At 41.7% G+C, this 17,809-nt stretch overlaps 1 protein-coding gene and 1 non-coding gene across 2 annotated transcripts; one reads left to right on the top strand and one right to left on the bottom strand.

Annotated features, from left to right (window-relative positions):
* Positions 1-450: 450 nt before the first annotated feature.
* Positions 451-14,645, bottom strand: LYG1 (lysozyme g1). The gene is made up of 5 exons (XM_007521854.2): positions 14,525-14,645; positions 13,345-13,449; positions 10,957-11,141; positions 2,045-2,177; positions 451-774 (listed from the first exon to the last, which is right to left on the bottom strand). The coding sequence occupies exons 1-5, from the start codon at positions 14,565-14,567 to the stop codon at positions 656-658; spliced, it is 585 nt and encodes a 194-aa protein (XP_007521916.2). The 5' UTR covers positions 14,568-14,645; the 3' UTR covers positions 451-655.
* On the top strand, positions 13,657-13,792 carry LOC132537944 (small nucleolar RNA SNORA44). The gene has a single exon (XR_009549348.1). It is a non-coding gene; the product is annotated as a small nucleolar RNA SNORA44 (small nucleolar RNA).
* Positions 14,646-17,809: the final 3,164 nt, after the last annotated feature.

Raw genomic sequence — 17,809 nt, 5'->3', positions numbered from 1 at the left:
CGGACCACCACCTCTTACTTCTTTGAGAGAAAGAAGGAGAGGAGAGACAGGCAGAGAAAAGAGAAATACCACAGTACCATACCACCATTCGTTTTGTCAAAGCATGGTGCTACAGGGTTTGAACCCAGCATTTTTTGGACAGAAAACATGTGTTCTACTAGGGGATTTATCTATAGGTCCCCCTAAATTATTTGCTGTTTATCTGAAATTTAACTTTAACTGGGACTTCTGTGTTTTTACTTGCTAAATCTGACAAGTGAATCAATGAGTTACCAGGTTGATTGTACAGAAATCCACATCACAACTCATCTCCAAGGAAATACTTTAAAGTAACACTGCCCAGGGCTAGGGAGATAGCACAGTGATTATGCAAAAGATCATGCCTGAGGCTTTGAGATCCCAGGTTCAATTTCTAGAACCACTATAAACCAGAGTTGTACAGTTCTCTGGTAAACAAACAAACAAAAATACTGTCTTTAATTTATACAGATACACCAGACCACAGAATGCAATTCTTCCTTTAACATCAGTAATGCTATTTTGAAAAGCTTCAGATCAAACTTAAGATTTGCATTTACAAGCCCCATTGACTAGTTTTACCCATGTAACAGTTGAGATTTCATGTGTAATAGTGGCCTTGAATTTGATTTAAACATCAGAAACCATGTCTTTTGAGGTATTTGGCTCTCGCAAGGACATCATTGCAGTAGTCACAGCTCAGGTCTTGGGTGCCTCTGACATAGCCAGCACCTCCATTGTAGTCACAGAGTCCACCTACAATTCACAAGAAAGGTAAATGTTGACCATACTGTTTTAAGGTACTTAGGAGTTTACTTACTCATTTTTTTTTTTTTTCTTTTTTTTGCCTCTAGTCACTGGGGCTTGATGCCAGCACTACAAAGCCACAGCTTCTGGAGGCCTTTCTTTTCTTTCTGTTTTTCTTTTTTTTTGTCTCCAAGGTTATTGCTGGGGCTCAGTACCTGCACTACGAATCCACAGCTCCTGGAGGCCATTTTTTTCCTTTTGTTGCCCTTCCTTGTTGTTTATAGGTGTTGTTGTTACTATTATTGTTGTCGTTGTTGTTGGATAGGACAGAGAGAAATTGAGAGAGGAGAGGAAGACAGAAGGGGGAGAGAAAGAGAGACACCTGCAGACCTGCTTTACCGCCTGTGAAGCAACTCCCCTGCAGGTGGGGAGCTGGGGGGTTGAACCGGGATCCTTATGCTGGTCCTTGCACTTTGAGCCATGTGTGCTTAATCCGCAGCGCTACCACCCGGTCCCACCAACCCCCCCTTTTTTTTTTCAATAGAACAAAGAGAAATTGAGAGGGGAGGGGAAGTAGAAAGAGGGAGAAAAAGCCAGATACCAGCAGACCTGCTTCCCCACCTGTGAATCGGCCCCCCTGTAAGTGGGAAACTGGGGGCTCCAATCTGGATCCTTCCACCGGTCCTTGTGCTTAGTACTATGTGTGCTTAACCCCGTGTGCTACCAACCGACTAGGACTCCCTATTTAGATACTCTTTACTAATTGCTTATCAGGAGGCAAATGAAGTATTGGGGAATCTCAAGCATTTTTTTCCCAGAGGTGCATGCATGATTTTACCACTTATTTATTTATTTATTTATTTACTTATTTATTTATTTATTTATTCATTCATTCATTCATTCATTCATTCACTTATTCATGTGAAAGATAGGAGGAGAGAAAGAACCAGCCATCACTCTGGTACATCTGCTGCCAGGGATTGAACTCGGGACCTCATGATTGAGAATCCAATGCTTTATCCACTGCACCACCTCCTGATTTTACCACTTCTGACCACCTTTTCACTCAGAAAGAGATTGAGAGATACCACCCCACCAACGGAGTTTCTTTCAGTGACATAACACTTCAAGTGTGGTGCCAGTGCTCAAACCTATGCTGTTTATATTGCAAGGTATGCACCCTACCTGGTGAGCTATTTCTCCTATACTAGGTGCAATATGTTACATTTGTTGCTATTAATTCATCCTGTGAAATCTCTGACCCCCAGGTTGTACATACCTCTCAGGTATTGGTCAGGTGTCCAGGTTGGAAACCTCCTCTGGATTTCTTTTATTCTAAAAGTCAGCTCCTCAGTCATCTGGGAAACTTGGGACGAGCTGATCAGAGATATGGGAACAAAATGGCCAGAGTCCTAGAAAGTCAGAAGGAAAGTCAGATGAATAGGAGCAGTGCTGCCTGTTTTCATTCTCTTTCTTTCCTCCATCTTAGGATGAATTAATGTCATCGTTAATGTCCTTGAGGGTAAATGATGATGATGATTTTTTAATTTATTTTTAAATTTATTTCAATCTTTTTTTTTATTTCTTTCTTGGGGAATTAATTTTTTACATTCAACAGTAAATACAATAGTTTGTACATGCATAACATTCCCCAGATTCCCATTTAACAATACAACCCCCACTATGTCATTTATCATCCTTCATGGACCTGTATTCTCCCCACCCACCCACCCACCCCAGAGTCTTTTACTTTGGTGTAATACTCCAATTCCATTTCAGGTTCGACTTGTGTTTTCTTTTCTAATCTTGTTATTCAACTTCGGCCTGAGAGTGAGATCATCCCATATTCATCCTTCTGTTTCTGACTTATTTCACTCAACATGATTTTTTCAAGGTCCATCCAAATCGGCTGAAAATGTTGAAGTCACCATTTTTTACAGCTGAGTAGTATTCCATTGTGTATATATACCACAACTTGCTCAGCCACTCATCTGTTCTTGGACACCTGGGTTGCTTCCAGGTTTTGGCTATTACAAATTGTGCTGCCAAGAACATATGTGTACACAGATCTTTTTGGATGGATGTGTTGGGTTCCTTAGGATATATCTCCAGGAGAGGAATTACAGGATCATAGGGTAGGTCCATTTCTAGTCTTCTGAGAGTTCTCCAGACTGTTCTCCACAGAGGTTGGACCAATTGACATTCCCACCAGCAGTGCAGGAGGGTTCCTTTGACCCCACACCCTCTCCAGCATTTGCTGCTGTTACCTTTTCTGATGTATGACATTCTCACAGGAGTGAGTTGATATCTCATTGTTGTCTTGATTTGCATTTCTCTGACAATCAGAGACTTGGAGCATTTTTTCATGTGTTTCTAGGCCTTTTGGATCTCTTCTGTGGTGAATATTCTGTCCAAGTCCTCCCCCCATTTTTGGATGGGGTTATTTGTTGTCTTGTTGTTGAGTTTGGCAGTCTCTTTATATATGTTGGTTATTAAACTCTTGTCTGATGTATGGCATGTAAAGATCTTCTCCCATTCTGTGAGGGGTCTCTTGGTTTGGGTAGTGGTTTCTTTTGCTGTGAAGAAGCTTTTTAATTTGATGTAGTCCCATAGGTTTATACTTGCCTTAGTCTTCTTTGTAATTGGATTCGTTTCATTGAAAATGTCTTTAAAATTTATGTGGAAAAAAGTTCTGCCAATATATTCCTCTAAGTATCTGATAGTTTCTGGTCTAACATCCAAGTCCTTGATCCACTTGGAATTTACTTTTGTATTTGGTGAAATACAGTGATTCAGTTTCATTCTTCTGCATGTTTCCAACACCATTTGTTGAAGAGACTCTGCTTTCCCCATGGGAAAAGCAGAGTCTGGGCCCCTTTGTCTAAGATTAGATGTCCATAGGTATGGGGCCTCATTTCTGGGCTCTCAATTCTATTCCACTGGTCAGTGTGTCTGTTCATGTTCCAGTACCAAGCAGTTTTGATGACAATGGCCCTATAATACAGTTTGAAATCTGGGAGTGTGATGCCTCCGGTTCTGTTCTTTTTTTCTCAAGATTGTTTTGGCAATTCTAGGTCTTTTCTGGTTCCAGATAAACATTTGTAGCATTTGTTCTATTCTCCTAAAAAATGTGGTCAGGATCTTGATGGGGATAGCATTAAATTTGTAGATGGCTCTGGGTAATATATTCATTTTGATGATGTTAATTCTTCCAACCCATGAACATGGAATATCTTTCCACTTCTTTGTGTCTTTTTCTATTTCTTTGAGTAGTGACTCATAATTTTCAGTATACAAATCTTTCACTTCTTTGGTTAGGTTTACTACTAGATATTTTATTGGTTTTGTTGCTATAGAAAAAGGAACTGATTTCTGGATTTCAATTTCTTCTAACTTAGTGTTTGCATAGAGGAATGCCACTGACTTTTGAATGTTAATTTTATAGCCTGACACATTACTGACACATTACTGTATTGCCTGATGATTTCCAAAAGCTTCTTGCTGGATTCCTTAGGTTTTTCCATGTATACTATCATGTCATCTGCAAATAAGGAGAGTTTGACTTCTTCTCTTCCAATCTGTATCCCTTTAATTCCTTGCTCCTGCCTGATTGCTATGGCAAGAACTTCCAACACTATGTTGAATAGTAATGGTGATAGTGGGCAGCCCTGTCTAGGACCTGATCTGAGTGGAAATGCTTCCAGTTTTTCACCATTGAGTATGATGTTGGCTGTAGGTTTGCTATATATAGACTCCACTATCTTCAGGAATTTTCCATCTATTCCCATTTTTTGTAGTGTTTTGATCATAAAGGGATGTTGTATTTTGTCAAAGGCTTTCTCTGCATCTATTGATATGACCATGTGGTTTTTGGTCTTGCTTTTGTTGATGCGGTGGATCACATTGATTGATTTATGTATATGAAACCAACCTTGCATGCCTGGGATAAACCCCACTTGGTCATGATGAACAATCTTTTTGATATACTGCTGTATCCGGTTGGCTAGAATTTTGTTCAATATTTTCGCATCTATGTTCATCAGAGATATTGGTCTGTAGTTTTCTTTTTTGGTTGTGTCCCTGTCTGCTTTTGGTATCAGGGTGATGTTGGCTTCATAGAAGCTGGCAGGGAGTATTCCAATGTCTTCAATCTTCTGGAAGACTTTTAAAAGTAGAGGTATTAGTTCTTCTTTGAAAGTTTCGTAGAATTCATTTGTAAAACCATCTGGTCCAGGACTTTTATTTTTGGGGAGATTTTTGATAACTGTTTCAATTTCATTAGCTGTGATGGGCCTGTTCATGTTATCCACTTCCTCTTTACTTAGTTTTGGAAGTTGGTAGGTATCTAGGAAATCGTCCATTTCTTCCAGTTTCTCTAGCTTGGTGGCATATAGTTGTTCATAGAAGCCTCGCATGATATGTTGAATTTCTGCAGTGTCTGTTGTGATATCTCCTCTTTCATTTACTATCCGATTTATTTGGGTCTTCTCCCTTTTTTGTTTTGTGAGTCTGGCTAAAGGTTTGTCGATTTTGTTCACTCTTTCGAAGAACCAACATTTACTTTCATTGATCTTTTGTATGGTTTTCCTAGTCTCAATGTTATTTATTGCTGCCCTAACTTTAGTGATTTCTGTCCTTCTGGTTGCTTTAGGATTCCTTTGTTGTTCTTCTTCTAGGTCTTTAAGATGTGCAATCAGGCTGTTTATTTGTGCCTTTTCTTGTTTCCTAATGTGTGCTTGTATAGCTATGAACTTCCCTCTTAGGACTGCTTTAGCTGTGTCCCAAATATTTTGATAGCTTGTGTCTTCATTTTCATTGAACTCTCGAAACATTTTGATATTTCATTCTTTATTATTGGATAGAGACAGAGAATTTGACAGTGGAGGGGGAGATAGAGAGGGAAAGAGACAGAGAGACACTTGCACCACTGCTTCACCACTTGTGAAACTTTTCCCCTGCAGGTGAAGACCAGGGGCTTGAACCCAGGTCCTTGTGCACTGTAATGTGAGCACTTATACAGGTGCACCACAGCCTGGCCCAGAGGGCAAATAATAAAGCTCTGAAGTTTAAGCAAAGGAAGAAATAGTGAGATCACTTCACTGCTGTTACTGTGTAATAGTGAGAGACAGAATTGGAGGCTACAGAGTTGGCATAGGTACTAACCTGACACCTCGTTTCAGTGTCACAAATGTAAGTCTTCTAAATGGGTCAGAGTTATTTTAAATGTATTTATGTATCTATTTATTCCCTTTTGTTTCCCTTGTTGTTTTATTGTTGTAGTTATTTATGCCAGAGCTGTTGGATAGGACTCAGAGAAATGATGAGAGGAGGGGAAGAGAAAGATAGACACCTGCAAACCTGCTTCACCGTCTGTGAAGCGACTCCCTTGCAGGTGGGGAGCTGGGGGCTCGAACCTGGGGCTCAAACCGGGATCCTTACAGTGGTCTTTGCACTTTGTACCACTTGCACTTAACCCGCTGCACTGCCTCCTGACTCCTGCATTAGATTTTTTTTTTTTTTTTGCCTCCAGGGTTATCGCTGGGGCTCGGTGCCTGCACCACGAATCCACTGCTTCTGGAGGCCACCTTTTCCCTTTTGTTGCCTTTGTTGTCTATCAATGTTGTTGTTAATATTATTGTTGTCATTGTTGTTGGACAGGACAGAGAGAAACTGAGAGAGGAAGGGAAGACAGAGAGGGGGAGAGAAAGATAGACACCTGCAGACCCACTTCACCGTCTGTGAATTGACTCCCCTGCAGGTGGGGAGCCGAGGGCTCCAACCGGGATCCTTATGCCGGTCCTTGAGCTTTGTGCCACATGCGCTTAACCCGTGCTACTGCCCAGCCCCCTGGATTGAATTTTTTTAAAAAAAATATTTATTTCCTTTTTGTTGCCCTTGTTTTATTGTTACAGTTACTGTTGTTGGATAGGACAGAGAGAAATGGAGAGAGGAGGGGAAGACAGAGAAGGGGAGAGAAAGATAGACACCTGCAGACCTGCTTCACTGCCTGTGAAGGGACTCCCCTACAGGTGGGGAGCTGGAGGCTTGAACTGGGATGGATTAGAATTTTTAACCCATGTAGTCATCCATTGCTTGATGATGAGACATGTTCTTAAATGGTTTCATCATTGTGCAACTATTATAGAGTATAATTACACAAACCTAAATGACTAACCTACTGCACACCTAGGTAATATGGTATATATAGTCTTTTCAGACTATACCATTGTTGATAAAATGTCCTTAAAGGGCACATAGCTGTATTTGTAATTCTCTTCTCAGTTAACCTGAATATCTAAAGTTACTTCTAGCTTTTCTTATGTACCTTGGGTTACCACTCCAAGTGGGTTTCACTATATTTAAGAGAAACATCTGATTCTGGGAACTTCTTTCTTCATCTTCAAAGGAGTTAAACTTGTCTTTTATCTGAGAATCAGATTTCACACAGGAGGCAGACAAGATGATGGGAAGGACTGCAGCCCCAACATCATCAGTGTCTGTGCTCCCAGTCTGCTTTTTCCAGTAGTACTGTGAGTTTGTGGCACTGATTCTCTCTTCGTGAATCCATTTCCTCACTTGTAAAGGATGAATTATAGGGCAGGGGAGATGGCATAATCGTTATGCAAAAAGACCTTCATGCCTGAGACTTTGGAAGTCTCAGGTTCAAAGCCCCCTCCCCTTGCACCACCATAAGCCACAGCTGAGCAGTGCTCTGGTTAAAAAATAATAATAGGAGGCCAGTGGTAGCACAGCGGGTTAAGTGTACATGGCATATGAAGTGCAAGGACTGGAGTAAGGATCCCAGTTTGAGCCCCCGGCTCCCCACCTGCAGGGGGGTCACTTCACAAGTGGTTAAGCAGATCTGCAGGTGTCTATCTTTCTCTCCCCCTCTCTGTCCCTCCTCTCGTGATTTTACTCTGTCCTTTCCAACAACGACAACACTAATAATAACCACAACAACGATAAACAACAAGGGCAACAAAAGGGAAAAAATAGCCTCCAGGAGTAGTGAATTCATAGTGCAGGCATTGAGACCCAGCAATAACCCTGAAGGCAAATAATAATAATAATAATAATACTTTAATTTTAAAAAGGATGAATTGTATGCCTTCCCTTCTATTTGTTAGACTATTGGATAAATCTTCAAGCTAAATACAGAATACATTTAGTGTTATGTAAGGGGGGCCAGGTGGTGGTGCACCTGATTGAGTGCACATGTTATAGAGCCAGGTTAAAGCCCCTGGTCTCCACCTGCAGGGGGAAGGCTTCACAAGGGCTGCAGGTGTCTCTTTGTTTCTCTCCCTCTCACCCCCTTCCCTCTTGATTTCTGATTATCTATCCAATAAATAATTAAATATAAAAAAATTTAAAAAATAAAAAGTGTCATGTAGGTACTAATAGGAAGTCAATTTAAAGAGCATTGAAGAAAAGGATAACAGAGGACCTAGTGGGGGGTGTATTATTATATGGAAAACTGGGAAGTGCTATGCATGTACAAACTATTGTATTTACTGTCGAATGTAAAACATTAATTCCCCAATAAAGAAATTAAAAAAAAATAAAGCGCATTGAAGAGTACATTTTTCTAAAAATGTAAAAAATAACTGCAAGGGGGTTCCAGGCAGTGTTGTACCTGGTTGTGTGCACACACATTACCATGTGCAAGGACCAAGGTTTGAGGTCCTACTCCCCACCTGCAGGGGAAACACTTCACAAGTGGTGAAGCAGGTCTGCAGGTGTCTACCTTGCTCTCTCCTTTTCTGTCTTCCCCTGCATCAATTTCTCCCTGTCCTATCAAATAAAAAAGAAGAAGAGGAAGAAAGGGGAGGAGGAGAAGAAGAAGAGGAAGAAGGGGCACTGGGAGTGGTGGATCTGTAGTGTTTGTACCAAGCCCCAGCAATAACCCTGGTGGCAATTAGAAAATTAAAAAATAAAATAAAATGACTCAAAGGACAGGAAGCTGGTAAGATGAATACTTTAACATGCACAAAGATCTGAGTTTGAGTCCCTCAACTACTACATGGGACCACTTGCACAGGGAAGTTTCACCAGTAGTGAAGCAGTGCTATGGTGTCTCTTCAGGCTCCCTTACCCGCCCCTCCCCCCCTTTTTTCTTTTTGCCTCCAGGGTTATTGCTGGGCTCGGTGCCTACACCATGAATCCACTGTTCCTGGAGGCCATTTTTTTTCCCCTTTTGTCACCCTTGTTGTTGTAGCCTTTTTGTGGTTATTGTTGTCGTTGATGCCGTTCGTTGTTGGATAGGACAGAGAGAAATGGAGAGAGGATGGGAAGACAGAGAGGGGGAGAGAAAGGTAGACATCTGCAGACCCACTTTACCACCTGTGAAGTGGCTTCCCTGCAGGTGGGGAGCCAGGGGCTCAAACCAGAATCCTTACTCTGGTCCTTGTGCTTTGTGCCACGTGCACTTAACCTTGTGCTACCATCTGACCCCATACTCCTCTCTCTTTTTAACTAGAGAACTGCTCAACTCTAGCCTATGATGGTGCAGGGGATTGAACCTGGGACTTTGGAGTCTGAGGCATGATTGTCTCATTGCCTAACCATTATGCTATCTACCCTACCCTTTTCTGTCTTACTACCTGTCTCTCTCCTTCTCTGCTTTTCACCCTCTCTGAAAAAAAGCAGTGCAAACACAAGGCCTCAATTAAGCCCTGGCAGTAAAATAATAAAATGATTACAATATTTGTAGGTTTCTCAACAACAATGTGAAAAATAAAATAGAAAAAAAAATGTAGTCTCATTAGCTCCCTTGCCATCACCAAATCTCCCCAGTGCACAGATCATTTGACAACAGGGTTACTTACTGATCAGTTCCCTGGAAATTTCTACAGCAGAAGTGATACAAGAGGGGTTGGGTGATGGGCACTTTTTTGGGTGAAAATGTTGCCATACACAAGAACCCAGGCTCGAACCTCCTATCCCCACCTGCAGGGGGGAAAGCTTTTTGAGTGGTGAAGCAGTGCTTCAGGTGTCTTTCTTTCTCTCTTCTTCTCTATCACCGCTTCCTTCTCAATATCTGGCTGTTTATAGCCAATATGTAAATAAAGGTAATACTACTACTACAGTAATAGTAACAGAGCCTAACGCTTAAAAGAAATAAGTGATACAAGACAAATTAGGGCAAAAATAAAGCCCAATTTTCAGAACTAAGAATTGTTTTTAGTTTTGTTAGAAGGAAAACAAGGAAGGACCAGGTGGTGGCACACATGGTTGAGCGCTCATGTTACAATGCACAAGAATCCAGGTTCAAGTCCCAGGTCCCCACCTGCTGGGGGAAAGCTTTGCAAGTGGTGAAGCAGTGCTACAGGTGTATCTCTGTCTCCCTCTCTATCACCCCTTTCCCTCTCAATTTCTGACTGTCTCTATCCAATAAATAAAGATAATAATTTTTTAAAAGCAAGAAAACAAGGGAAAAGGAATCCAATATTGATACTCCAATACTAAGTATTTTTATTTTTATCACATTATTTCATTGAATCTTCAGAACAGTTTTATAAGGATGGCATTTTAGGGGCCAGGCAGTGGTGCACCCAGTTAAGTGTACATAGACTAAACACAAGGTCCCACGCAGGGACCTGGGTTCAAGTCCCCGCTCCCTCCCTATCTGCAGGGAGGACACTTCACCAGTGGTGAAGCAGGTCTGCAGTATCTCTCTTTGTTTCTCCTTCTCTATCTCCCCCTCCTCTTTCAATTTCTCTGTCCTATCCAATAAAATGGAAAGAAATAGCTGCTAGGAGTTGTGGATTTGTAGTGTCAGCACCAAGCCTCAGCAATCAGCCTGGAGGCAGAAAAAAAAAAAAAAAAAAAAAACATTTTATAGGTGAGGAAACTGAGGCCCATGTGGATTACATGTTTTATCCAGGGGCCACAAAAGAACAGAGGAAGGATTACATTTGGACTTTTTCTCTGACATCATTGCTTTATTGGAAAGCTAGAATGGGGTACTATGGATGGAAACCAGAGAAAAAAGCGTACTTTGACAAGAAATGTGACTCAAAGCAAAGGAGAAACATTGTTACTCTACTATCTTAGGCTGCTCCACGACACCCATAACTCTAGGGAGATTTTTGCTTCTTGTTCTACAGATTCCAGGGTGTCACCATCAACAACAAGTCTGAAAGTGTCCCTTTTGGAGTTGTGCCAAAGGCCACATATTTAATGAAGGGTTACCTGTACCAGCCTGGTCCCATCACCCACATGGAGCAGAACATTGCCACCATGAGTGTCCCTAGACAAGACACCAGCGATCACTGCAGGATCCACACAGTACTTTTGGCCAACAGTACGTAGAATGGGTTGATATCTCAGTAGGTGTGGCATGTCTATTTCAGCCAGTCTTTCAGAAGCACGGACTCCTAGAGAAGATGGAGAAAAGGCTGTAGCTTAGTGTGCCTTATACCACAACAGAGCTCAAGAGAAGAAAGAAAATATACTCCAAAGATCTGAACAATTCACATTTCCGTCTGAAATCCAGTGGGCATTCCCAGACCCGAGATTATGATCTGAACTTGAGTTGGCATCTACTGAGATAGTATTTTCTGGGCTGCCAGTGCCCAACAGAGGCTGCTTGGGGTCACCCAGAACAATTCTTTCTTTCTTTCTTTCTTTTTTGTCTCCAGGGTTATCACTGGGGCTCGGTGCCTGCACTACAAATCCACTGCTCCAGGAGGCTATTTTTTCCCTTTTGTTGCCCTTGTTGTTTATCATTGTTATTAATATTGTTTGTTATTGCTGTCATTGTTGTTGGATAGGACAGAGAGAAATAGAGAGAGGAGGGGAAGACAGAGAGGGAGAGAGAAAGATAGACACTTGCAGACCTGCTTCACCCCTTGCAAAGCAACCCCCCTGCAGGTGGGGAGCCAGGGACTCGAACAGGGATCCTTACACTGATCCTTGCACTTCGCACCATGTGCGCCTAACTCGCTGTGCTACTGCCCGGCGCCACCCAGAACAATTCTGTAGGCATGAGCACCCTTAGTCTCACCATAGGCACCCTGAAACTACCCAGTAAATGAGCATTCACATCAGCTACAATGGGCACATGCTGAGAAATATATTCTGTCAAATCTTTCAAGGGAACCTTGGAGAGACTCCCTGACAGGTTTCTTTACTTTTGCCTGCCTTTCCACCCTACGTGACACCCAGAAATCACGTGTGAACTTCAAGCTCTATGAAATAAGAATTTTGTTTATAATGAAAACCAACTAGTTTATCTGTCTAATCTACTTACCTTCCTATACCCCTTTAGTCTTTTTTTCTTCTTCTTTTTTTAATAGATATATAGAGAGGAAGAGAGTGAAAAAGACCACAGTGCCAAAGCATCCTCCAATGCGATGGGGGCTCGGCTCAGACCTGGGATCTGCACATAACAAATTACCACACTATCCAAATGAATGATTTTTCTGACCCAATATTTTATTTATGTATTTATTTATTTATTTAATTATTTATTTTTGCCTCCAGGGTTATTGCTGGGGCTCGGTGCCTGCACCATGAATTCACTGATCCTGGAAGCTATTTTTTCCCTTTTGTTACCCTTTTTTTTTAAAAAATCATTGTTGTGGTTATTATTATTGTTGTTATTGATGTCATTGTTGTTGGCTAGGACAGAGAGAAATCAAGAGAGGAGGAGAAGACAGAGAGAGGGAAAAAAAGATAGATACCTGCAGACTTGCTTCACTGCTTGTGAAGCAATCCCCCTACAGGTGGGGAGCCAGGGGCTTGAACCAGGCTGGTCCTTGCACTTTGCGCCATGTACGTTTAACCCGCTATGCTACCGCCTGACCCCCCCAATATTTTATTATATGAGAAAGAGAGAGAGAGGGAGGGAGAGAGACCAGAACACTGCTCAATTCTAGCTTATGACAGTGCTAGGGATTGAACCTAGGACCTCAGAGCCAAAGACATGAAAACATTTTACATAACCATTACGCTAGCCCCACAACCTGTGTCTAATTACTTTCTAAGCACTTTTATGGTTTTGAAAACACTTTTATCCATGTTATAGCAAATAGAGTGTAAAATAAGTATTATGACCCACCCCTCCTGCACAACTCCCAGTACAGGCTTGGTGGAGCTAAGTGACTTGTTCAAGGAGCAGAATCAATACAGAGAGAGACTCCATATCCAGTACTCCTTCTACCCCCAGTAGTACAGTGGGAGGCAAAGGTTATATTGAGATGATCAAAAAGTGGAGAAGGACAGGGAGACCAGGGAATAGGGTATTAGGGGAAAGAACAAGATCCTGTTGAAGTCAGTCTTGCCAAAAGGGGTCACTTTTTAAAAATATTTTATTTATTTATTATTGGATAGAGATAGAGATAAATTGAGGGGAGAGGGTAAGACAGAGAGGGAGAGAGACAGAGAGACACACGCAGCCCTACTTCACCACTTGTGAAGCTTTCCCTCTGCAGGTGGGGACCAGGGGCTTAAAACTGTGTCCTTGCACACTGTATGTAATGTGTGCACTTAACTAGGTGCGCCACCACCTGGTCCCCAGGAGTCACCTTCTGAATAAGAAAAAAACTAGGGTGAGGTGGACAGTGAGGTTATAATTACCACAGTAATTCAGGCCTTGGCGTCTTCCAATCCCGCAAGATGCTCCAGGAGTATTGAAGTTACGAATATTTCCATAGCATCCCCAATTGCTGCTTTCAGATAAGTCTACAAATTGAGAAAATTTTAATTTAAGACATTTAACTAGAATAGTTTTGATTATCCTTCAATATATGAATGAAATGGAATTAATAAAAATACTAAAATAAAACAAATAATAAGCACTTCACTCTGTAGTGGCAACACCTTTGAAGTTGATGGTATACTGACTAAGAAATTATTCCAGAAACTGACTCATTATTAAATTCTCACTGCCAGCATCTTTCTAAGGCTTATGGCTGGTAGTAGATGTGGGATGGGATCTCCAACTGTATGCAAGAATAACCTGGAGAGCCTTGGACAGCACAGGTCAGAATAATACTTGTAGCTGCCACTCATCTTTCCTATATTACAGGAAAAAAAGAAATAAAAAAATAAATGAAAGAAAAGAAAGTCTCACTGCTTATCCTGAGATCATGAGGATTTGTTGGAGCAGTTATACTCCTTCAAGGCTTAGGAGTTGCCTGGTGACATATAGTTAAGTCTAGACTCAAGCAATATTATTTTTATTTTGTTTAATATTTTAATATTTTTATTGATTTATTATTAGAGACAGAGAGAAACTGAGAGGGGAGGGAGAAAAACAGATACCTGCAGCCCTGCTTCACCACTTGTGAAGCTTCCCCCCTACAGGTGGGGGACCAGGGGCTTGAACCCGGGGCCTTGTACACTGTGATGTGTGTGCTTAACCAGGTACACCACCGCCTGGCCCTCCTCAAGCAATAATTTTTTTATAAACTTTTTTTTTTTTACCAGAGCACTGCTCAGCTCTGGCTTATGGCGGTGTGGGGGATTGAACCTGGGACTTGAGACCCTCAGGCATATAAGTCTCTTTGCATAACCATTATGCTATACCCCCACCCAACAATAATGTTTTAAACCCACCCAGTATTCTGAGAATCTCTCCTTTGGTAGAACATCTAAGTGTCAGTCCCTGTTATTAACTGCAGGATTTGTTGAATAGTTTAAGAGAAAATTAATAATTACTTACTGCAGTTTCAAGTATCAAAAGTACCATTGCATTCCCTATGTTTACTTAGCCCTCCCATCTCCAGGGTCATGTAGAAAAATGAAACATACTCACCAATAAGAGAAAGGAGGCCCAGAAGCAGCCACAGTGCAGACATGTTGATGATTTGACTATAAGGATCCCACAGTGATTTTAAAATAGGGATTAATTTGAAGATGCGAAAATATCAGTCATCATTATAAAACCTAATATTTCCATGGAAAGGGATAAAAAGGGAAAGAAAATAGGCAGTTAGCTCAGCAGGTATGCAACATAGTTTTGTTTGAATAGAGGAATGAGTTGGGTGGGCAGAGGAGATAGCACAAGCCAGAGCTGAGCAGTGCTCTGATAAAGAAAAAAAAAAAATAGAAGAATGAGTTGGAAGGAGCTTTATTTCTTTCTCTCTTTCTTAAAAAATTCTGTTTTTAATTCTTATTTATTTATTTTGTTAACAGAGCACTGTTCAGCTCAGGCATGTGGTGGTGTGGGGGATTGAGCCTGGGACTTTGGAGCCTTAGACATGAGAGTTCATTTGCATAACCATTATGCTATCTACCCTCTACCTAGAAGAACCTTTCTATTACTGTAGAACCTCAAGCTAGGAATCTCACACCTGCTGGGCCATTTTACTCCCCATTCTCCCTCTGAGAAAATTCCTGTACAGAACCAAAGCTGATCTAGTGCCCAGCAAGGACAAAGAGACAAGCTACATCTACCAGCAAAGCCAAATTCCCATGAAGCCAGGTCATAAAGAGAAGTCCAGGTTTGACCTAGTAAGGATCTTGCCATCTGAGAAAACTGACAATTGGTCACCACTACTCTCATGCACTTCCTCATCTCTGTCATTCTTCTGATTATCTTCCACAAGTACAAAGAACCTTGATATCCATACTAGCTATCAAATGAATCTTCAAATGTCACCCAGAATAGTTTCTAGTTGATCCCAGGTGAAGTTGGAACACCTGGTGTCTTGTCCCCATACCTCCACCAACCACCAACCCCTTCCAGTGCAGTGTGTTCCCATCATCTCTCGTTCTCTTTTTTTTCCCCATCATCTCTCTTAATCAGCTAAGCCTGGCTACTGATCATGATGAATTTTCACTATCATTATAAATAGGAGTATGCAGATAATGCACTTGACATTCTCACAATGCTTTTCACACCTTAAAGTTATTATTGTTATTGTTAACAGAGCATTGCTTTCCATTGGCTTATGGTGTTGCTAGAGACTGAACCAGGAATCTTAGAACTTCAGGTACGGAAGTCTTTTGTAAAACTACTATACTCTCACCCTGCCTAAAAATTAGTGTTTTGGTTTGTTGTTGTTGTTTGCTACTAGAGTAGTTATTGGGACTCAGTGCCAGCTCCCAGCCATTTCCCATTCCTTCCTCTCTCTCTCTCTCTCTCTCTCTCTTGCCCTCTCTCCCTCTTTCCTTCTACCCCTTTTTAATTTTTAACAGTGATTTACAAGATTATGAGATAACACAGATAAAGCTCCACAGCACTTCCACCACCAAAGTTGTACTCCTCCCTTCTTTTCATCTTTCTTCATTTTTAGATAGTGAGAGACAGAAAGAGAAGGAAAGATACCACAGCACCTATTCACTCCTCTTGAAACTTTGCCCCATAGGCGCTCCATATAGTGGCTCAGAGCTGGCACCTGGGTCCTTGTGTATAATACCATGTGCATTGTGCCTGGTGAGCCACCTGCAAGTCTCTTCCTAAAGTCATTTTTATGGGTGCTTCCGACCAAAGACCCAGGAAGAGATTACATATCAAAATGAAGGGGAAAAAATGTGAAGGAAATTGTTTGAATTGTCTTCTGAAATTGAAGAAGGCATGGCACCCTTCAGATATGGGCAGGTTTTTGTCTTTTTTTATTATTATTTTATTTATAACACTGAGATGGTCTAAATCCAAATTACCTTAGTTGAACAGAAAAATATCATGCTCAGTTTCAACATCAGAAAAACACAGATACTAGCCAGTTGAGCTGGGTCTGCAGGAATGCTCTGATTCAGCCATACAACAGGGATTATTTATTCCACACCCACTGAGTTGCTAACCCTGAATGAAAGAGGACAGCCAATCCCAGGAAAATGAAAGGGAAGTCACATCAGCACAGGAAAAACTTGTAGTCTCGTGATGTGTATTTTCATAGAAGCTTCTTATTATCGCTCTCTCTTTTTTTTTTTTTTGCCTCCAGGGTTATTACTGGGGCTCAGTGTCCCATTCATTGGGGAAACTGACGATCCTTCCTAGCCGACTGAATACACATGGATCCCAGTCACTTTCAAAGCCAGCAACAAGCAGCTCCGGACAGCTTTCAACCTGACGCTGTTGACTGGCTACGGAAGGGCAAACGCTAGAAGAAGAAGTGTCTGCACTGTGAATCCACTGCTCCTGGAGGCCATTTTTTCTCTATGTTTGTTGCCCTCGTTGTTATTGTTGTTATTGCTGTTGTTGTTAGGACAGAGAGAAATCAAGAGAGGAGGGGAAGACAGAGGGGGAGAGAAAGATAGACACCTGCAAACCTGCTTCACTGCTTGTGAAGCGACCCTCCCTGGGCAGCTGAGGCTTGAACCTAGATCCTTAATGCCAGTTCTTGCGCTTTGCACCATGTGAGCTTAACCCACTGCATTATTGCCCGCCCCCTCTCATCTTCTCTATTGAAAGAAACTTGCTAGACACTAAATTTGGTGGGGTTTTTTGTTGTTGTTGTTGTTTTGCCTCCAGGTTTATTGCTGGGGCTCAGTGCCTGCACCATGAATCCACTGCTCCTGGAGGCCATTTTTCCCCCTTTTGTTGCCCTTGTTGTGGTCATTATTGTTGTTGTTGATGTCGTTCATTGTTGGATAGGACAGAGAGAAATTGAGAGAGGAGGGAAGGACAGAGAGGGGGAGAGAAAGATAGACACCTACAGACCTGCTTCACCACTTGTGAAGTGACTCCCGTGCAGGTGGGGAGCCGGGGCTCCAACACCTACTATATGCTGGTCCTTGCTCTTTGTGCCATGTGTGCTTAACCTGCTGCCCTATCACCCGACCCCCTAAACTTGGTGTTTTACTCTTTTTGCTGCTTGCCTAGGGGAAAAAATGACTTCATCTTGGAAACCTGAGTCAAAGTATCTAACTTTTATTGTGAGTTGAAAACTAGCTCATTTCCTGAGACTAAAACTAAGTATCTGGGGGCCAGACGGTAGCACACTTAGTTTAGGGCACACACTATAGTGCTGGTACCCACCTGCAGGGGGGAAGCTTCATGAGAGTTGAAGTAGAACTGCAGGTGGCTCTCTCTCTCTCCATATATATATATAAACATATTTATTACAGGCTAGTAATATTTCAGGTGGTGGCACTT

The sequence above is a fragment of the Erinaceus europaeus genome, chromosome 3 (genome assembly GCF_950295315.1).
Source record: "Erinaceus europaeus chromosome 3, mEriEur2.1, whole genome shotgun sequence".
NCBI classification, from domain to species: domain Eukaryota; kingdom Metazoa; phylum Chordata; class Mammalia; order Eulipotyphla; family Erinaceidae; genus Erinaceus; species Erinaceus europaeus.
The sequence above is the reverse complement of the archived record's forward strand: the minus strand, read 5'-3'. Positions and strand labels throughout refer to the sequence as shown.